Raw genomic sequence first — 22,289 nt, 5'->3', positions numbered from 1 at the left:
ATCTCATTGTAGTTTTGATCTGCATTTCTCTAATGGCTAATGATCTTGAGCATTTCTTCATGTGTCTGTTAGCCACCTGAATGTCTTCTTTGGTGAAGTACCTGTTCATATCCTTTGCCCATTTTTTACTGGGTTATTTCTCCTTTTGTTGTTGAGGTTTTGAAGTATCCTGTAGATTTTAGAGATTAGATGCTGATCAGATTTGTCACAGCCAAAAATTTTTTCCCAGTCTGTAGGTTATCTTTTTACTCTTTTGGTGAAGTCTTTTGATGAGCATAAGTGTTTGATTTTTAGGAGCTCCCAGTTATCTAGTTTCTCTTCTGGTGTCTGTGCATTGTTAGCAATGTTTTGTATTCTATTTTGCCATGTATTAGGGCTCCTAGCATTCTCCCTATTTTTTCTTCCATGATCTTTATCATTTTGGATTTTATATTTAGGTCTTTGATCCATTTTGAGTTAGTTTTTGTGCAGGGTGTGAGGTATAGGTCTTGTTTCAGTTTCTTGCAGATGGATATCCAGTTATGCCAGCACCATTTGTTGAAGAGACTATCTTTTCCCCAATTAACAGACTTTGGGCCTTTGTCAAATCTTGACTGCTTATGGGTAGATGAATTTACATCTGGATTCTCAATTCTGTTCCATTGGTCTATGTGTCTGTTGCTGTACCAGTACCATGCTATTTTGACTATCATGGTGGTATAATAGGTTCTAAAATTAGGTAGTGTGAGGCCTCCCACTTTGTTCTTCTTCTTCAGTAATGCTTTACTTATCCGGGGCCTCTTCCTTTTCCATATGAAGTTGGTGATTTGTTTTTCCATCCCATTAATAAACGCCATTGGAATTTGGATTGGGATTGCATTGTATCTGTAGATCTCTTTGGGTAGAATTGATATTTTCACAATGTTGAGTCTTCCTATCCATGAGCAAGGTATGTGTTTCCACTTATGTAGGTCTCTTTTGGTTTCTTGCAGTAGTGTCTTGTAGTTTTCTCTGTAAAGATCTTTTACATCTCTGGTTAGATTTATTCTTAAGTATTTTATCTTCTTGGGGGCTATTGTAAATGGTATTGATTTGGTGATTTCCTCTTGGAAGTTCTCTTTGTTGGTGTAGAGGAATCCAACTGATTTTTGTATGTTTGTCTTGTATCCTGATTCTTTGCTGAAATCTTCTGTTAGTTCCAATAGTTTTCCTGTGGAGTCTTTGGGGGGTTTCTGTGTATAAAATCATACCATCTTCAAATAGAGATACTTTTACTTCTTCTTTACCAATTTGGATGCCCTTTATTCCTTTTTCTAGCCTTATTGCTCTGGCTAGGACTTTCAGCACAATGTTGAATAAGAGTGATGATAAAGGGCATCCTTGTCTCGTTCTCGTTCTCAAGGGGAATGCTTTCAAAGTCTCTCCATTTAGGCTGATGTTGGCTGTTGGCTTTGTATAAATGCCCTTAATTATGTTGAGGAATTTCCCTTCTATTCCTATTTTGCTGAGAGTTTTTACCATGAACGGGTGTTGGACCTTGTCAAATGCCTTTTCTGCATCAATTGATAAGATCATGTGGTTCTTGTTTTTTGTTTTATTTATGTAATGGATTACATTGATTGTTTTTCTGATGTTGAACCATCCCGCATACCTGGTATGAATCCCACTACAAAAGCGTCTGACTACTCAGCCATCTTGGCCCGACCCTGGGTTTTGCTTTTGAGGTTTATTGTTGACCAGACACTGTTCTAAGCAAAGCTTTAAACCATTTCAAACTGGTTCAGTCATGGCTGATAAAGTGAAACCAGAACAGATTCAAATTTTTACAGTTTAGTGATCCAGAACAATAACCAGAATGAAAAAATTATGAGTCAAAGCCATGGAACGGGAGACTCAGAAGAGGGGTGGTGGGCCCTTTCAGAAGCCTGATGCATGACATTGGATTATTGGCAGGATTGTGGAGAGTGAAACACATTCAAAATGGCATAGTGGGCCGCCATCTTTGAGCAGGGCACTGCCATTTCCAACTCTGCTCAAAATCCAACAAGCAAGAGATTTGGTTGCTATGCAATGTGTATGCTTCCCTTGTTTTCTAAGAGGGAGATCAGGTTGCTGGCAGGGCTTTGACCCATACTTTTTTCCACTACCCAAATTCTAGTTTACCTAAATTTTAAAAATTTGAGTCTGTTCTGGTTCCACTTCCTTGACCATGACTGAACCAGGAAGAACTGGTTCAAAGCCCTAGTTCTAAGCACTTTACAGATATTTAATTTTCATAATATCTCTGTGAGGTAAGTACTATTATTAACCTAATTACACAAATGATGAAATTTAGTTACAGAGAGGTTAAGTAACCTGTCCAAGATCACAAGCAAGTACAGAGTAGAGCCAGGATTTGAACCAGGTAATCCAACTCCAGAGGCATTTTGCCTGCCTCTCCTACGTTATGCAATGTTAGCACTGGAAGAGATTTTAAAGTCCAGCTACCTAATTGTATGGATGAGATTACTGAGGCCTAGGTAAGATCATGACTTGCTCAAGATCATTTTCGTGAGTTAATTAACTGGCAGAATTTAATTAAGAACGTAATCTAACTGGCTGCCTGTCATTTATTCCTTAAGGGCTGGAGAAAAAGTCAATGGTAGTAAAAGTTGCACACAAAGATGTTTCCCATGGATGAAAAATAATCAAGCTAAATTATCAAGTCGAGAGCAATGGGTTTTTTTAAATTTGATATTAGATAAGTGGTAAGGATAATAATGTAATTAAGTCTGTATTATTTTATTTAATTCTCACCAAAGTCATCTGTGGACAGTACACCCATAGTCTAACAATGAGGGAGACAGAGTTAAGGTAGATTAAGCCCATTAGTCAAGACCCCCTAACAGTGAATAAGGGTGAAAGTAAAGACATGAGCTTGACTCCACACTTGTTTCTCAGCACCACCTCTCCAGACTCATCGTTCTCCAGCCACACACCCTTAGCTTTCAGTTCCAGCCATTCTGAACTATATTCACTTCCTCAAACAGACCACATCATGTCCAGATTTGTCCCTTCTCTTCTACTCCTTCTTTTCTCCTATGCCTCACCAATGCCTACTCATTCTTCGGCCTCCTTTTAGATGACACTTTGTCCAGGGGCCCCTGGAACAGGGATGGATTGCCCGAGAAGGAAAGTTCACACAGGCTTACTTGTGCTTACTTACTAATCTGTAGTGCACAATTTCACCTTTTTTTACCACATCTTTGAAACCCATGTGAAATTGTGCACTACAGATTAGTAAGTAAACACAATTAATCCCACATGTCCTTGCTTACGTAGACTTGTGCATATCTTGCTTACTGATTAGTCCACCCCTGCTCTGGAATTTGGTTTAGGTGCCCTCACAGATGCTCTCCAAATGCCCTGCACTTTCCCCATATAGCCCCCCTTACAGTACTTCTGCCCCACTAGACTGAACACTCGAGGAGGGCAGATCCATGTCTGTTTTGAAAGGCAGCACAGGGTGGTGGTCAGGACTTGGCCTCTGAGATGTGGCCTGAATTCACTTTTCCAGGTCCGATACTCACTAGCTGTGTGAATCCAATGAAGTTACAATAGCTACAAGCCTCATCTATTAATGGGGTCATAATAGTCTTCATCAGGTCTCTGAGTGGCACAAATGGTTTGCACTTGACTACTGACCTAAAAGTTGGCAGTTTGAACCCACTCAGTGGCACCAGGGAAGAAAGGCCTTGTAATCTGCTTCTGTAAAGATTACAGCCAAGAAAACCCTACGGAGCAGTTCTACTCTGTAACACATGGGGTTGCCATGAGTCGGAATCGACTTGATAGCAACGGGTTTTTTTGTTTGTTTGTTTGTTTAATAGTCCTTCCTAGATATGCATTAAAACTAAATTATATAATAATGTACATCAAATTCCTAGGGGAGTATCAGGCACGTATAAATAAGAAATTACTGCATCCCCAGTGTGTGGCATAAATAGAGGTTCAACAATGCTTGTGGAATGAAAGGATAAATGAATGAATGTGATTTCAAGTTTTCTGATTTCCTCTATGCTTTCAATATGTTCATTTGTGTTATCACGACTTCACAAATCATGTTGGGATTTTGCTGTTCTTAAAATAAAACTATTTCTCAAATGAAAATGGGGTGGGGGAAATGCTTCCTCTGATGGAATGTTCTGAAACAGATCTTTGGATCTGAAAATATTCTGAACTTCATTTATAACTTCCTCCCCGCAAGTAAAATTGTCAGTGAGGTTTGATGAAAACTGCTTTTGACTGTTTTGGATGATGCCATTGATAAAAACAGTTTGGCCATTTGGGGTGTGCGAGCCAATTTAAGCTATGTTTTGGCACATCCCAAATGGATTTTCCACTTCCTTTCCAGATGCACGAGTCAGCAGCATGTAGGAATATACTGATGTTTATCCTATCCTGCTGTGTCCCTGGACAGGCACTTCTGAGTTCCCATGGTGTTTTACTCAGAAATTAATAGCAACATGAAGGCACAGCTTTGGTAGTTTTCATGGTCCACCATGAAGGATATCTCTTTCCCCACATCATCTTTTAGCCACTGGACAGTCAGCAAGAGAAATGGAACCAGTTCAAGAGCCTGAGATGTTGTTATTGTTAAAATACAGGAAAGAATGTACTATTTTTTTATTTTATAAAAACCTTCAAAATTATATTAATAGATAATATTAAAAATTTCCACAATTGAATAAGAACATTAATACTCCCACTAAAGTACGACTTACTCCAAGGCACTATAATAATAATATTAAACACTTACTGCAAGCCAGATAATGTTGGTGATCTTTAAGTGCAATGCCTCGTTTGATTCTCAAACGTGTGTGGTAAAATCTCTATCCCCACTTTTATTGTCAAGTGACGAATCCATGCTTTTGGTTAAGTAGCTTACCCTTGGTCATACCATTCAGTTGTTACAGAGCTGGAATCAAACCTGTGTCTGCTTGACTTCAACTCCCGTAAGTCTACTCTGCACCCTGAGTTGCTATTTAGGGTTTCAAGTGGAGTTATTGTACTTTACAAGACAAAGTGGAGGGCGAAGGGGGTTAACGCAACGTGAGAATGAAATAAGAAGGGTAGAGCAATGGTTGGCATCAAATCATTCACAAACTGCTATGGTTCTTATTGGAGTGCTGGTGGTGCAGTGGTTAAGAACTTGGCTGCTTACCAAAAGGTCAGTGGCTTGAATCCACCAGCTGGCTCCTTGGAAACCCTATGGGGCAGTTCTACTTTGTCCTATAGGCTTCCTATGAGCCGGAATCAACTTGACGACAATGGGTTTACTTTTTTTTTTTTTAAATAGCTCTTATTATTATGTACCTTATTCTTCAAGATTTTACTTGGCACAAGCTTTCAGGAACACATCTATTGTTTAAATCAAACTTCACTTCAAATGCACTTATAAAAAGTGGCTTTTTGCATATACTGTCTCACTGAAACTTACGACAAATTCATTTTCTATATCTCCTTTCTACAGATTAAGAAAAATAAGATCACTTCTTGTTGTTGTGTGCCGTGAAGTTGATCCTACTCATAATGACCCTATAGGACAGAGTAGAACTTTCCCCATAGGGTTTCCTAGGCTGTAATCTTTACAGGAGATAGCCAGGTCTTTTCTCCCCTGGAGCAATTGGTGGGTTTGAACCAGCGACCTTTCTGTTAGCAGTCCAGTGCTTCACCATTGTGCCAGCAAGGCCCCATAATAAGATAACTAAACCCATCGCCACTGAGTCAATTCCAACTCATAGCAACCCTATAGGACAGAGTAGAACTGCCGCATAGGGTTTCCAAGGCTGTAATCTTTATGGAAGCAGAATGCCACATCTTTCTCCCTCAGAGCGGCAGGTATGTTCCAAATACTAACCCTTTGGTTAGCAGCCGAGCACTTAACCATGTGCCATTAGGGCTCCTAATAAGATAACTAGAGGTTAAATAAAAGGATTCCTGGTTGCTCAATGGTTAAGCCCTTGGCTACAAGCCAAAAGGTGGGCAGTTTAAACCTACCAGCAGCTCCACGGAAAAAAAGACCCAGTGATCTGCTCGCATAAAGATTACAGCCTAGGAAACCCTACGGGGGAAATTGTACTCTGTCTTATAGGACTACTATGAGTCAAAATCTACTCGATAGCACACAACAATAACTTGCCTAAGGCCAGACAGCTAGTAAGTTGTGAAAGAAAAATTACGACTCAGGGGAGTATAAAAGCCATCTTCTGTCTACTGTAGCTTTTGACTGAATTTAAACCATCCTTTACCTGTGATGACCTGGACTCTGGGTTGGTTGGGTCATGACAGTTGATGTTTAACTGCTCGTGTTCTGGTTCAACATTCTCGATAAGTTCTTATTTAAACAGTGTTGAAGTTGATCCCCAAATCAACTGGTGCCTTACATTTCATTGCTGTGAAGCCACTGGGACAGAAACCTCAGACCATCTTCACTCAGAAGGTAGAAACATCAGCAGAGGGACATTACTCTTCCACAAGTCAAATCCCAAATGACACATGTGAAAAATAATAGAGCTGTCTCTTCAGCCATGCTAGCTTTGGCACACCTCACATCCCTTTGTTCAACCTCTCTTCCCTCACCGGAGAGCTGCATTCCTGGGAATTTCTATTGTGCTCTTTTCCCACTCACCCTGGTGTCATTTAAAGGTGAACATGATAGTTTTGCTAAGAAAACCCTTTCCTTCATTTGTGATAAATGGCTATTTTATCACTTTTGACCATAAAATGAGCTTACTGCCTTCAAATCCTTTAATTACTACCATTAGCAAATTCAAAGAAATGTTTTTAGGTGGATTCCCAGTTAGATGTTGAATCTCAACCCTTGCAATTCAAAGTGTGGTCCACGGTCCAGCAACATCACAGCACCTGGGACCTTGATAGAAATGCAGAATCTCTGGATCACCGTCCCACCCTGACCCACCCTGTGAATCCGAATCTGCGCTTTAACAAGATTCCCAGGGGATTCACAAGCACATTCAACTTTGAGAAGCACTGATCTAGAAAACTGCAGATACTTATATAAGAAACTGCCAATCAGAGAAATGTGCAGAGGTGTATTACTCATAGGGATCATATGAGTAATAGTTTGATAATTAAAAATCAAACTTCTAAAGGGCTGACAATGTCATGAAATGACAAATTCTCAGTCCCCAGCCCCCTGTGATTATGATGATGTAAATTTAGAAAGGACTCCTTCCTTTTAGGTATCATCAGCCCAGAGAAAGTAGCTGATGGGTGAGGGGCCACATCATTCTGGTCTGAACGAGAGGTCATCTTTGCTGGAACTCTGTGCCTTCCTCCCAGCGGGTAGCATCAAGAGCACCAGAAGTCACCCTGCCTGTCCAGGTGTGGGAGCCTTGGGGCAGAACAGAATCACTAAATAGTTTTTGCAACACCAGCTCCTCCAGTTGCCATAAGATTGGTGGACTCGCCTAAAGATTTATCTTGTTGTTGTTGTTGTTTTTAGGTGCCATTAAGTCAGTTCCACCTCACAGCGACCGATGTACAACAAAATGAAACACTGTCTGGTTCTGCACCACTCTCACAATTGTTGTTATGCTTGAGCTCATTGTTGCAGCCACTGTGTCAATCCATCTCGCTGAGGGTCTTCCTCTTTTTCACTGACCGTCAAAGACAAAGTAAAGCATTATGATGAAATGTGCAAAGACCTGGAGATAGAAAACCAAAAGTGAAGAACACACTCAGCATTTTTCAAGCTGAAAGAACTGAAGAAAAAATTCAAACCTCAAGTTGCAATATTGAAAGATTCTATGGGAAAAATATTAAATGACACAGGAAGCATCAAAAGAAGATGGAAGGAATACAGAGAGTCACTGTACCGAAAAGAATTGATTGACGTTCAACCATTTTAGGAGGTAGCATATGATCAAGAACCGATGGTACTGAAGGAAGAAGTCCAAACTGCATTGAAGGCATTGGTGAAAAACAAGGCTCCAAGAATTGATGGAATACCAAGTCAGATGTTTCAACAAACAGATGCAGAGCTGGAGGCGCTCACTCATCTATGAAATTTGGAAGACAGCTACCTGGCCAACTGACTGGAAAAGATTCATTTTTGTACCCATTTCAAAGAAAGGAGATCAAACAGAATGAAGAAATTATAGAACAATATCATTAATATCACACACAAGTAAAATTTTGCTGAAGCTCATTCAAAAGTGGTTGCAGCAGTACATCAACAGGGAACTGCCAGAAATTCTAGCTGGATTCAGAAGAGGACGTAGAACAAGGGAAATCATTGCTGATATCAGACGGATCTGGGCTGAAAGCAGAGCATACCAGAGAGTGTTTGCCTGTGTTTTATTGACTATGCAAAGGCATTGGACCGTGTGGATCAAAACAAATTATGGCTAACATTGTAAAGAACAGGAATTCCAGAACACTTAATTGTGCTCCTAAGGAAACTGTACTTAGACCAAGAGGCAGTTGTTCAAACAGAACAAGGGGATACTGAGTGATTTAAAGTCAGGAAAGGTGTGTGTCAGGGTTGTATCCTTCACCATACTTATTCAATCTGTATGCTGAGCAAATAATCTGAGAAGCTGGACTGTATGAAGAAGAATAGGACATCAGCATTGGAGGAAAACTTATTAACAACCTGCGATAAGCAGATGACACAAACTTGCTTGCTGAAAGTGAAGACAACTTGAAGCACTTATTGATGAAGATCAAAGACTAGAGCCTTCAGTATGGATTACACCTCAATATAAAGAAAACAAAAATCCTCACAACTGTACCAATAAGCAACATTATGATAAATGGAGAAAAGATTGAAGTTGTCAGGGATGTCATTTTGCTTATATCTACAATCAATGCCCATGGAAGCAGCAGTCAAGAAATCAGACTACACATTGCTTTGGGCAAATCTGCTGCAGGACATCTCTTTAAAATGTTAAAAAGCAAAGATGTCACTTTACGGACTAAGGTGTGTCTGACCCAAGTTATAGTGTTTTCAATGGCCTCATATACATGTGAAAGCTGGACAATGAATAAGGAAGACCAAAGAAGAATTGATGCCTTTGAATTATGGTGTTGTCAAAAAATATTGAATATACCAGGGACTGCCCGAAGAACGAACAAATCTGTCTTGGAAGAAGTACAGCCAGAATGCTCATTAGCAGCAAGGATGGTGAGACTTTGTCTCACATACTTTGGACATGTTATCAGGTGGGACCAGTCCCTGGAGAAGGACATAATGCTTGGTAAAATAGAGGGCCAGTGAGAAAGAGGAAGCCCCTAAACAAGATGGATTGACACAGTGGCTGCAATAATGGGTCAAGCATAGCAACTATTGTGAGGATGGTGCAAGACTGGGCAGTGTTTCATTCTGTTGTATATAGGGTTGCTATGAGTCGGAATCCACTCGATGGCACATAATGACAAGGTATTTCTATTTCTAGCTTTTTAAGGAAGCACCATATCATTTTCCATAGTGGTTATACCATTTTACATCCCCACCAACAGTGTATGGAGCTCCAATCTCCCCACAACCTCACCAGCATTTATTGTTTTCTGAATTTTTGATCAGTGGTATTCTTGCAGGGTTGAGATAGTATCTCATCGTGGTTTTGATTTGCATTTCTCTAACAGCTAATGATCACGAGCATCTTTTCATATATTTGTTGGCTGCCTGAATGTCTCCTTTGGTGAAGTGTCTGTTCATGTCCTTAGCCCATTTTATGATTGGGTTGCTTGTCTTTTTTTTGTTGAGTTGTTAAAGTTTTCTGTATTTTTTAGAGATTAGACCTTTATCAGATATGTCATTGCCAAAGATTTTTTCCCAATCTGTAGGTTCTTTTTTTACTCTCTTGGAAAAGTCTTTCGATGAGCATAAGTACTTAATTTTTAGGAGGTCCCAGTTGTCTAGTTTATCTTCTTGGATTTGTGCATTATTAGTTATGGTTTATATTCTATTTATGCCATAAATTATGGCCCCTACCATTGTCCCTGTGTTTCCTTTCATGAATTTTATAGTTTAGGTTTTACATTTAGGTCTTTGAAGCAGCATTAGAAACTGAAAGTAGATTAGTGGTCGCTTAGGGATGAGGGGAATATGAAGATGGAAAAGTGATTGTGATAGGGTTTGGAAATTCTTTTTGAGGTGATGAAAATGTTTTAAATTAGCTGTGGTGACGGTTGTACATGTTTGTGAATATACTAAAAGCCACTGAATTATGCATTATAAATGGGTGAATTGCATGGCAAGTGAGTTATATCTCAGTAAAGATACAAATATATATATATGTGTATATTTAGCTTAGGACCCACTTCTATTTTGCGAGAAAGGCTCCATCACATCCCTGCCTTGAGGGTGGCAGCAACGAGTAGTTATTGCTCCTCCCTCAGAGGGGGTTCTCAAAATCCTCCTTCAAAATTCCGGTGTTCTATTACCTGGGCCTGGGTGCTCTACTACTAAAACTGAATCATGGTCTTTAATCTAGAGTGGCAGACTGCAACAGTGGCTCAAATTCCTTATCCCTCCACTATCCATACTTTTGCCATTTAACTTTGTAGTGCCCTCCCACTCTGACTCTAGGCTCAGCCATTGGACTTGCTTTGGACAATAAAATGAGGCAAGAGTGATAGTGTGCAAAACTAGGTCTCAAGAGGTCTTGTGTGTGTCAGTTTGTTCTCTTGCACCTCTGCCATCTCCATGAGAACATACCTAGGTGTCTTAGTCATCTAGTGCCACTGTAACAGAAATGCCACTGTTATTTGGATGGCTTATAAAGTGGATGGCTTTAACAAAGAGAAATTTATTCTCTCATAGTCTATTAGGCTACAAATCCAAATTCAGGGCATCAGCTCCAGGGGAAGGCTTTCTCTCTCAACTCCAGGGAAAGGCTTTCTCTTTCTGTCAGCTCTGAAGGAAGGTCCTTGTCATCAATCTTTCCCTGGTCAAGGAGCTTCTCAGCACAGGGACCCTGGGTCCAAAGGACACACTCTGTTCCTGGCGCTTCTTTCTTGGTAGGCCCCCATGTCTTTCTGCTCACTGCTGTCTTTTATATCTCAAAAGAGATTGGCTTAAGACACTATCTAATCTTGTAGATCTCATCAGTATAACTGCCACTAATCCATCTCATTACATCATAGTGGTAGGATTTACAACACATAGGGAAATCACATCAGATGACAAAATGGTAGACAATCATACAATACTGGGAATTGTGACCTAGCCAAGTTGTCAGACATTTTGGAGAGACACAATTCAATCCATGACACTAGGTTAGTCTGCTGAAGGTACATGAGTCAAGTTGCTCTAGTTGCCCCAGCTGAGGGCAGCCTAATAAGCGTACAACCAGCCAACCCCCAGACATGCGAGCAAATCCAGCCAAAATCAGCAATGTCATCTAGTCAACCCAACCATTTCAGACTCGTGAGCTATAAATGCTTATTGTGTATGCCACTGTGGTTGATGGTTGTGTGTTACACAGCATTATTATAGCAATAGATAATTGATACACCAAGTAATCAGCTAAATTAAGCTATTGATAAATGTTAGCATTTTAAAATTTTTTATTCTACAATAATTTTTCCCTGAAAGCATTAACTTCTGTTGAGAGAACTCAGGGGCAAGCGAAATAAAGAAATAGCAAGTGAAAAATCAATGAGAAAGCTCAAAATAGCCCAGCGTGATTAGTTTGACAATGCACAGTTGTCCTCATTGTTGTAATTTTCATATTACATACACGTAATATAGTTATATTTCCCAGGAGACCATGGACCATTGATAGAACACCATGAAATACTGCTATATTTCATCTCATGCACTAGACACAATGTCACTAGGACATGGTCTCTTTTATCTCTAATGTTCTGTGTACCAAACCCGGTGATGTTTAGAAAGAGGTAGACAAGGACTTTAAGCCCCACATTCAGACAGTTCATACCTAGCCTCCAAGTGAGCAACTGCCAAGAACAAAAGGTGTACATATGTGTCTTATGGGCCTCACCTGCCCATAATTGAGGGGTGTATTACCTTGTTGGCGCATCTTCATGGTCCGTATTCTTATTGCCTCTCCTCGAACTCGCCCTTCACAGAAATAAGCACCATTGATCTTACTAGCCTTTTCCCTCTTCCAAACAACTTTTTTAGCCCATTCTCTGGTCACATCTTGAGTAACTTCCAGTGGATCCTGGTGCTGGTTCATTAAGGCTTCAAAGTCCCTTCCTATGGTGATGGGCTCATGGGGGTGCCACCCTGAAGCAATGCAGGTGAGGGATGTTTCAGCATCAGATACAAGAGGTAGGGAATTGATCAAGATCAGGTCCATGGCGCCTTCCACTGTTCCTAAAAAGAAAGAGGGAGCACAATATGTGATGAAAGTTATTAACATGCCCACGCAGGAGAAACTGCTATTCACAAAGCCTTGTCTAAAAATAGCTCTATGGTCAGTCTTACTAAAATGCTATTCTTCTCTCTATTCCACAGGATAAGATCCAAAACCCTTTACCATGATATCAAGACCCTTTATCACCTAAACCCTACTAACCTTTCCTGCCCCACTCCATTCCCTGGCTGCAATGAACTATCAGTTATTCTTAGTCCCCAAGACAAGCCATGCGCTATATATCTCAACCTACTAGAGTGCCTGAGACACATCTGGGTATTCAGTAAATACTTGTTGAGTTAAGATAAATTAAATTTATGATACGGCCTGCATTGTCACAATAAGGTATTCTAAAGAATCAACCGTGTGCACTGTATGCTAACTTTAGATTTACCAATGTCATAATTGATATTGACATAAAATTTATCAGTATCATAATTGTCAAGGAATTGCCCAATTGCACATTAAATTTCATGATAAGAGAGGGACAGTAGCTGACTGAAGTCTAAATTTCCCTCTGAGCTTCACTTGCATCATCTTTAAAATGAGGCAAATAAAACCTATCTTGCAGGATTCATGCGAAGATTAAATGAGATAAAATACATAACTTGCCAAGCACTGTGTCTGCCACATATTAAATACTAAAAAAAACAAAAAACAAAAAACACCAAATCCATTGCCATTGAGTTGATTCCACCTCATAGCGACCCTGTGGGACAGAGTAGAACTACCCTATAGGGTTTCCAAGGTAGCAGATCTTTACAGAAGCAGACTGCCACATCTTTCTCCCATGGAGTGACCTGTGGGTTCGAACCACCGACTTTTGGTTAGCAGCCAAGCACTTTAACCACTGTGCCACAAGGGCTCCTGACTGGATATTCAGTGACCATTATTTCATTTATCTTTATTTCCTAAACAAATAACCTCAAACTCCACTCCTTCCCCAAATGTAAAAACAAAATCTTACCTGCCCTTTCAAATATATTCCGTAAATATGAAGCAAAATCATTTAAGAGAAATTATTTTACTTTCTCTGTATTTTTTTTTCTGTCTCTGTCTATCTCTCCCTATCCCTCTCTCTTTCTCCTTTTCTCTTTTGATTTCAAAAGGTTCTAATATGGAACAAATGGAATCTGTGCCTATTCTCTCTTTAAATGTAGAAATATCTGGGATGGACAATATTCTCTGGCTTCATTGGTAGTTGGATCAAGCACATTGGACTCTCAGAGACCTTGATGTAAATGCAAGTGATTCAAGTAAGCTACATGTTATCTTATTTAATACCCATTAAATTCTTCCAACAACCCTGTGAGGTATACAACACTATCTCAATATTAAAGATGAGGAAATGGAGGCTTAACAAAATTAAGCAAATTACTTTATATTCCACAGGTATGGAAGACAGAGCTGGGATTCAAATTCTCACTGGTCTTTCATGCGCTTTCTTCTCTACCTCACAGCCTTTGTACATGCTGTTCTCTCTTTCTGGAATGCTCTTCCCCACTCTTTGAGTAGCTAACTCCTGCTCATCCTTTGGGTTTCAGTGTAAGTACCACTTCCTCACAGAGAGAGATTTTCTGCCTGCTCTATCTACCATACCTACACACTCTCATCCCTTCATTCTCTGATTCACGCCCTTGTTTGTTCCCTTCATAAAAATTACCACAGTTTGTGATTATTTGATTTATTCTCTCTTTCCCTAGATGGTAAGTTCAATGAGGATGAGGACTGAGTCTGTTCACGTTGATATATATAGGAAAATCCTGCCTATCACAGTGTTCGGCATATAGAGAGTTTAATAAGTATTTGTTGGGTGTGTGGATAGATGGATGGATGGATGGATTGATGGGTGGATTGATGGATCAATGGATCAATGGATCGATGGATTCCAGACCTGCCTGATTCAAGTCCATCCATTCACTTAGCTGCCTGAGAATAATGAGGTTAAAAATGAAAGTTCTCTCCTGAGTCTAAACTGACTTCCTTGCGTGTATTTAAAAGACTTTTGGGTATTCACTGAGTTTATTTTGGTAAAACTAAGCAGATAACTTTTAAGATCCACCCTAAAAACCTGATATATGCCTTCTCATACCTAAAGCTCACATACATGACCCTTCTGTATGTGAGCCACAGGAAAGTGATCAATTGTTGCTGAGCATTTGTGGCTAACCAGTATTCATTTAGCAAACCATTTTTGAGCACCTACTTTTGCCAAGCATTGTGCCTGGCATGAAGTCCTCATACAATCTATTTTTAATGGTAGTTACCAATGTTTGCTGTATGCAGTGATGTTTTGAAGATTATCTCACTGGGAGTTAATCTTTAACTGATTAAATAGGAAGAGGAATTTCAACGTCAAGTCTTAATTTAAGCAGAGTTAGGGTTGCATTTTATTGCGACACGAACTCAATACTTGGGATTGGGAGAGAAAAACTTGCTTAGAGTAGTTTCCCAACCCTATCCCTGAGGCATCTAACTTGCTTCTAGCCTCATCAGGAACTTTAAGATCTCGAGAAAGAGGGCAGAGGTTAGGATAAGAAAAAAATACCAAGAGAGGATGAGCTAGGAAATCTAGCAATGGAATTACAACGTCCAAAAATAAGACCAGAGCACACCTCTCCTTCATGTGCACCTGCAGCCCTGCCTCTGTGTGAATACCACCCCATCTCCCACACTCACTCATTCCAGGCATGTTCTTAGAAAACGTCATCAAGAGGAAGGAAACACTGTAATTCTTTCAGCTCCATTCTATCTGGAGCATTTCTAGGACCAGTAGAGTGAATTGCCAAAACCGAGGTATCAGCTCTGAACTCACGGCACTGGCAGTGGTTTATTTAATGACTTCAGGAAATAATAGAAAAAGCAGTTGATTTAGAAAGACAACCTCTGTAAATTGGTCTGCAAATTATCTCTATGTATGAATCTGGTTTCTTTTTCCTCTTGTTTCTCCCGCTATCTCCCTTTACTCTCAGTGATGGAAAGGGAGTCTGGATTTGACTACACTTTGCCACCCCTGTTCAGTATACCACTTATAAGACACCATCTTGCACCGCTGAACTCTCTGTCCTGTGTAACACAATTTACAATAGAAAAATCAGAAGCTTTAGGTATGAGAAGGCATATTATCACTTTTTAGGGTGGATCTTAAAAATTATCTGCTTAGTTTTCCTAAAATAAGAATCTTTATTTGTATTTGTTTGTATATGACTAAAGAATTTCTGGAAGGTGACACAAGAAACTAAGAATAGGTTTGACTCATCAGGAGAGAACTAGGTAGTCAGGGGACAATTATGGGAGGAAGACTTTTTGTTGTATACTTATTTATACTGGCTTTTGAACCATTGGAATATTATCTACATAAAAAAGTTAAACTTAAAAAAAAAATGTTATTGTCCTTCCCTTAGAAAGGGGTAGTTGAGAGGGAATCAAGAGCCAAGGAAATACGTATGTCTCTTATCATGAATTCCTATATCCCTCTTAATCTTGTTGGATTGCATCCAGGTAATACATTTTCCTTTCCTCTCTTCTTTGCACTAATAATAGGAAATGTGATATCATCCCTCGATGCTGACAAAGAACATGGGTTAAGGAAGATGACTAAACTTAGCCTGTCAAAGAGAATAGAGGAGTAGAGGCTCTATTGCAATGGAAATAACTGAGGTCTGGGCTTCTTGCAAGGGTTCTGCTACTGACACTGTGAAAGTCATGGCATCCTGGCTCATGCCACCCAAGGGATCTGCTATTTGGGGCATTTTCCTGAGAATAATTGCAAAAGACAGATCTTATCTGAATTCACACTGACATCAGTCCCTGGGTCTAATATCTTTTCTACAGCGCTAGCCTCTCCAACTCATGTTGGGGACTGGTGTTGAGTTGTTTCACCACAACCATAGCCTAAAGTGCTCTGATAAAATCCATTAATTGGTCCAGTTTACCTTCTATCATCAAGGCTGAGAGTTTTCTATAAGTAAGTGAGATGCATATTGAATTTCCCACATCCTATTTGTTTTGGGAACGGGTATTATTTTCTCATAGCAAAGATTCCCTCCCAAACACTTTTCAATGTTTGCATAAAAGTGTGTAAAGAAATACTTGCTATCATGATATGTTGCATCTGTCAAGTTAACAAACGATTGTTCTTCACAATAAAGCACAGTGTTTTGCTCATTGTATTTCTTCATGTACTATACTGAACAGCAACTAATCTTTCACAGATAACATCTTCTGACTGAATCTCATCGTGGTGAACTCGAAGTGATGTTGAAATCCTGTTGCATTTTGCTGTTCTTGCATTCAATATTGTTTTGAAGAATGAGCCAATCACTTTTTTATCTACAAGTAGCTGTAAACGTGGTGGTGGACCTAAATCAACACTCATGTAATAGAAGTGAATTGAATCACAAATTAGACGCCGAGCCATGCTTTTCAAACTGTGTTTCTAAGAATCCTCATTTTCTGAGTCAGTGTTCCAGCAGTTTCTGAGCATGGTAGTGGGGGAGGTGAAATCAACAGGGTGGATTCCAGACACCCACACGCACACGCATACTCTCACCAAAGCAGTTCTGCTTTCATCTATATTTTTTACATTTCAGTTTCACGTAAGATTTCATTTGGAAAAAAAAAATGATTGTGCTTAATTACAAATATATAAAACCTCAGAGGTCATTAATTTTCAACTCCTTTTTTTTTCTTAACAGATGACAAAAATGAGATCCAGAAAGGCTGAATATGAATATCAGTGAAATTACATTTCACTACAGCACAGCATGCTTCCTCCAATTAGCTTGCTTTCCTTCTTTTTCCACATTCAAGTTCAGTGCAGCTGCAGATAGCCAAGTTCTGATTAACCCAGCTTGCTGATACGAAGCATTGGCAAGTTAAAAGTAAAAAGCAGGTTAAATCACTGCATTAAAAAAAAAAAAAAAAATTGCTGTCGAGTCGATTCTGACTCATAGAGACCCTAAAGGACGGAGTAGAACTGCCCCACAGGGTTTCCAAGGAACAGCTGGTAGACTTGAACTGCTGACCTTTATGGTTAGCAGCTGAACTCTTAATCACTGAGCCACAAGGTCTCCCCTAAATCATTGTATGGTGAGCCTATTTCCTTGTGCTTGTTATCTTGTCAGAACTGCAGTACTGGGTGGAGTTTCAAATATGTGCTGGGAACAATGCATCGTGTCTTCAGAACAGCCTTCAGTGAGGTTTCTTGGCAGTTTGGTATTAGCTACGTTTACAATTTTTCCAAAGTCTTCCTGGTCCTCTTACCTTTGTAGCAATAGAGACCTTAACGTTCTAAATATTTAAAATGACACTTAGCACTACCTTTGCCATAAGCATTTCTGAAATCAGGGAATTGGGAGTAAGAGGCAAAGGTTCTAGCCAAAAGCATTTCTGGAATCAAGGCCCTAGCAAGGAGCACAAGAAGCAAATACCAGGATAATATGCAGGATATTTTGTGGAATTTTTTAAATTTTAATTTGGTTGGGGGTTTTGTTGTTGTTGCTGTTGTTTATTAATCCTGTCGAGAGAAGAAAAATTCTCTTCAGTTCAAAAAATACCAAGCCATTTTCACATTCATTTATTTATTAAACAAATTTTATAGAGTACCTACTTTGTGCTCGCTGAATGTGAAGAGGACTTGAAGCAATTACTGAGGAAGATCAACGACTTCAGCCTTCAGTATAGATTATACCTCAACATAAAGAAAACAAAAATCCTCACAACTGAACCAATAAGCAACATCATGATAAACGGAGAGAAGATTAAAGTTGTCAAAGATTTCATTTTACTTGGATCCACAATCAGCGTCCATGGAAGCAGCAGTCAAGAAATCAAATGACGTATTGCATTGGGCAAATCTGCTTCAAAAGACCTCTTCCAAATGTTAAAAAGCAGAGGTGTCACTTTGAGAGCTAAGGTGCACCTGACCCAAGTCATTAGTATTTTCAATCACCTCATATGCATGTGAAAGCTGGACAATGAATAAGGAAAACCAAAGAAGACTTGATGCCTTCGAATTATGTCATTGACAAAGAATACTGAATATGCCATGGACTGCCAGAAGACTAACAAATCTGTCTTGGAAGTACAGCCAGAATACTCTTTAGAAGCAAGGATGGCGAGACTTCATCTCATGTACTTTGGACACGTTATCAGAAGGGACAAGTTGCTGGAGAAGGACATCATACATGGTAAAGTAGAGGGTCAGTGAAAAAGAGGAAGACCCTCAATGAGATGAATTGACATAGTGGCTGCAACAATGGGCTCAAACATAGCAACGATTGGGAAGATGGCACAGGATCACGCAGCATTTCGTTCTGTTGTACATAGGGTCGCTATGAGGTGGAACCAACTCGATGGCACCTAACAACAGTAACACTCTGTGCTTGGTACTTCACTCGGCCCCGGAGACACATCAGCCCCAGAGATACAACAATAAACACAACAGATATAGTCTCAAATCTCAGATAGCTTACAGGAGAATATGGAACAGATATAGAAAACCAGTCACATAAATAAATATACTATTTCATCAATGATAAATACTGTAAGAGAAAATCACAAGGTATTATGAGATAGTAGTCCCTAAATGGTACAAATGGTTAATGCACTTGTCTGCTAACCAAAAGACTGGAGGTTCAAGTCCACTGAGAGGCACCTCAGAAGAAAGGCCTAGCAATCTACTTCCAAAAAACTAGCCATTGAAAATCCCATGGAGCACAGTTCTACTCTGACACTTGGGGTTGCCATGAGTCAGAATCAATTTGATGGCAATTGGTTCTTATGAGATAGTATAATGGTGAACCTAAAATAGACTTGGTGGTGGTGATGTGCAGGGTAAGGAGTAAAGGGAACGGGGGTCAAATAAGGCCTCCCTGAACAAGTGAGATTTGACCTGAAGGAAAGTCAGAGTTACCCTGACAAAGCGAGACGGATATGAGAAGACTGTCAGGAAAGTCTTCCCCAAGGTGTAACTACCGAGCAGGGTTTTGAAAAATTGATAATTATTTAATGGGACTCACTTCTCGAGTGTTCTTTCTTAAATCTATCCCAAGGTTGGGATTACTTTCTTTTTGTTGGATCCTAAGAACTATCGGACATCATTTCTATGTGACAATTCTATCTTAAAGTATTTTTAGTATCTTCTCTGCTTTGTCTCCCTTGAAGAAATCCAGTTTCTAGGCATGCTTCCAAAACTTTGATTATTTTTGCTATCCATGATCCTTTTATGTATGTGGCAAGTCTCTGAACAATAACTTCAACCTCAAGGATCTTTCCAAGAAGATATTGGGCAATTAAAAAGAAGATACCAAAATGTACTTGACTGGAAATAACTAAGGGAAGCTGCTAACGTTTATTGTATAGTTGGGAGTTTGGAGTTACACAAGAACATCCTGTATGTGACTGGGCTGTGTCTCTCTAACAACAAACTCTTCTCACCTAGACCTTGTGTCAACCCAGTTTCCCCACAGGGCACGTCAGCTTCCCATTCCTGCTTTCCAGCCAATCAGACCCTTGTCTGCTTGTTGGAGGGAGTAGCATCCTCTCTCCGCCTTTAAACACCAGAAATATCCACCCAGGAAAAATAACACATGCTCTGATTAGTTTTGGGATTAGTCAGCTGGCGGGAAACTTTTTATCTCCAGGCAATAGGCAGAGTGTCCACACAGTGAGACTTCATTGAACATTCAGCACAGATGTGCACTTATATGCAAACTCTATCCTGTGAGGCAGAGGTGAGGGGGCATGATATCATCAAATCAAGGACTGTTTAAACCGGAAGGAACTTTAGAGATTTCATAGTGTAAGCCTTACATGCTATGAAGAGAATTTGAGGCCTGTAGAAAAAGGACTGGTCACTGGTCACTCAGAGGGTCGTGGCAAAGCCAGCCCTCGGGCACTCAGTTCTTTCCAGGGCCTTTTCTGGAACACCAGGGCAGAAGTTCAAATGGCCTAATTCTTAGCTTGAGAGAATTTGGGAGGTTACAAATTTGGCAGAGAGGCACCTGGAGAATCCTGGAGCTTGGTTGATACTGGGGCAAGGAAGGAGAGAGAGTAAGGAGAGGCAGCTAAAAAGCTGGAAAAGGTACAGAACAGAGAGAATGGGAATACCCAGAGACAAGTTTCGCCCACCTCACAGATTCCCCCAAGCCTGCCAATGCTCATAATCTTCCCTATCTAGGTTGCCCTGAGAGAGAGATGTTCCCTAATTGGACCATGTCCTTCCAGCACCAGAAAATGTATCTGGTGTGGGAGGAATCCATATTTGGAGCGAGGTCACCTTCTCTTTCTGGATGCCTGTCCTGATTCAATCACCTGCCAAGTTCCCCTCTGCCCTTAAGCCACCCAAAGAGGTACACACCCATACCATCTCTGTCCTCCAAGCACTGAACTAAAATAAACTCCTAACTCTTCAGTGCCCTGATCTCCAGCTCCCAACAAAGAAGGCACTTTGATTTACTTGTTTGCACAAAAAGAGAATGACCAAGAGTAGGTTAAAGTGACAAGACACTGAGAACTACTAGAGAAGCAATCCACAGAAATAAGTGTGTAATGACAGAATTTCAGGATCATGACAGTAGCTAACAGGGGATTGACAGGGGAAGAGGCTAGACTTTCCAGCAGGCCCATGGAGGGAAGGAAGGTGACATGTTTTATTACATACTACGTACCAAGCATTGTGCTGGGTACTTTACAAATATTGTCCACTTGAATTCTCACAATATTGAAGGAAGGTATTTATATTCCATTTTATAGGTTAAAGAAAAGAAACACAGGAATGTTCAGTAATAAACCCAAGGTTACAAAGATAGTAAGTGGAAAGATGGAATTTGAGCTCATGTCTCACTTATTTTAAGTTCTATTACTATCCCCTGTGCTTTAGGGGCCCTGGTGGTGCTGTGGTTAAGCATTTGTCTGCTAACCAAAAGGTCTGCAGTTCGAATCTACCACCAGCTCCTTGGAAACCCTATGGGACAGTTCAACTCTGTCCTATGGGGCCGCTATGAGTCGGAATCGACTTGACGACAAGGGGTTTGCTTTTTTTTTTCGTTTGTGCTTGATTGTAAGCACCACGAGAGAAGTCTATTTTACCCACTGTAGCATTCCAACAATTAGCACAGCGTGTGGCACATCACAGGTACTCAATAACCACTGATGAATGGATAAGTGAATGAATAAATGCAGCTGGCCTCCAGTGAATGAAATTCATTTCAATAAACATTTACCTAATGAGTACTACAGGCTGGGCTCTGTGCTACTTTCTGAGGATGTGCAGCCTGAGAGAAAAATAAAATCTGATTTGTCTTAGGCTGGGTTATCTAGAGAAGCAAAACCAGTGAAGTGTCTATATATACATATATATATATAGAGAGAGAAAGATTTATATCAAGGAAATGGTTCACGCAGTTGTAGAGGGTGGGAAGTCCCAAGTCTGTGGGTCAGGCTGGCGATCCCAAGATCGGCAGTTCAGACAACAGGCCTCTGGCTCACAGGCTGCAGAGGCCGACAAATCCCAGGATTGGCAGGTAAGCCGGCAGGCCGCTAGCTCCCAGACTGCAGAGGCTGACAAATACCAAGAACGGCTTTAAACTGTTAGTTCAAGTCCCAAGAACAAGAAGTCAGATGAACAGAAGCCAGTTACAGGATCCAGAGCAAGCAAAAGCCTGTGAGCCTTGCCAGAAAGTCCACCTACATTGTATGCAGGCCATGCCCTCAAGGAAATTCCCTCTCAACCAACTGGCTACACACAGTAGATCCCATCATGAAAGTGATCACATTTTATGAGATCTCGTCATGGAGGTGATTACATCATTAAACGACTGACAAATTATATCAAAACTGCCAAACCACTGAGAATCATGGCCTAGCCAAGTTGGCCCACAACCTTAACGATCACAGGTTTCTGCCCTCAATAAG

The 22,289-nt window shown here is 40.2% G+C and overlaps 1 protein-coding gene across 4 annotated transcripts in view; it reads right to left on the bottom strand.

Annotated features, from left to right (window-relative positions):
• TEK (TEK receptor tyrosine kinase) overlaps positions 1–22,289 on the bottom strand; it is a 108,182-nt gene that overhangs the window by 50,749 nt on the left and 35,144 nt on the right. For all 4 annotated transcript variants that reach the window (XM_023741850.1, XM_023741851.1, XM_023741852.1 and 1 more), the window contains exon 2: positions 12,020–12,331. In XM_023741850.1, the coding sequence (XP_023597618.1) occupies positions 12,020–12,331 (312 nt within the window). The remainder of the gene's footprint in view (positions 1–12,019; positions 12,332–22,289) is intronic.

This window comes from Trichechus manatus, unplaced genomic scaffold, assembly GCF_000243295.1.
Source record: "Trichechus manatus latirostris isolate Lorelei unplaced genomic scaffold, TriManLat1.0 scaffold00192, whole genome shotgun sequence".
Taxonomy (NCBI): Eukaryota; Metazoa; Chordata; class Mammalia; order Sirenia; family Trichechidae; genus Trichechus; species Trichechus manatus.
Note: the sequence above shows the minus strand (reverse complement) of the source record. Positions and strands in the feature narration are given on the sequence as shown.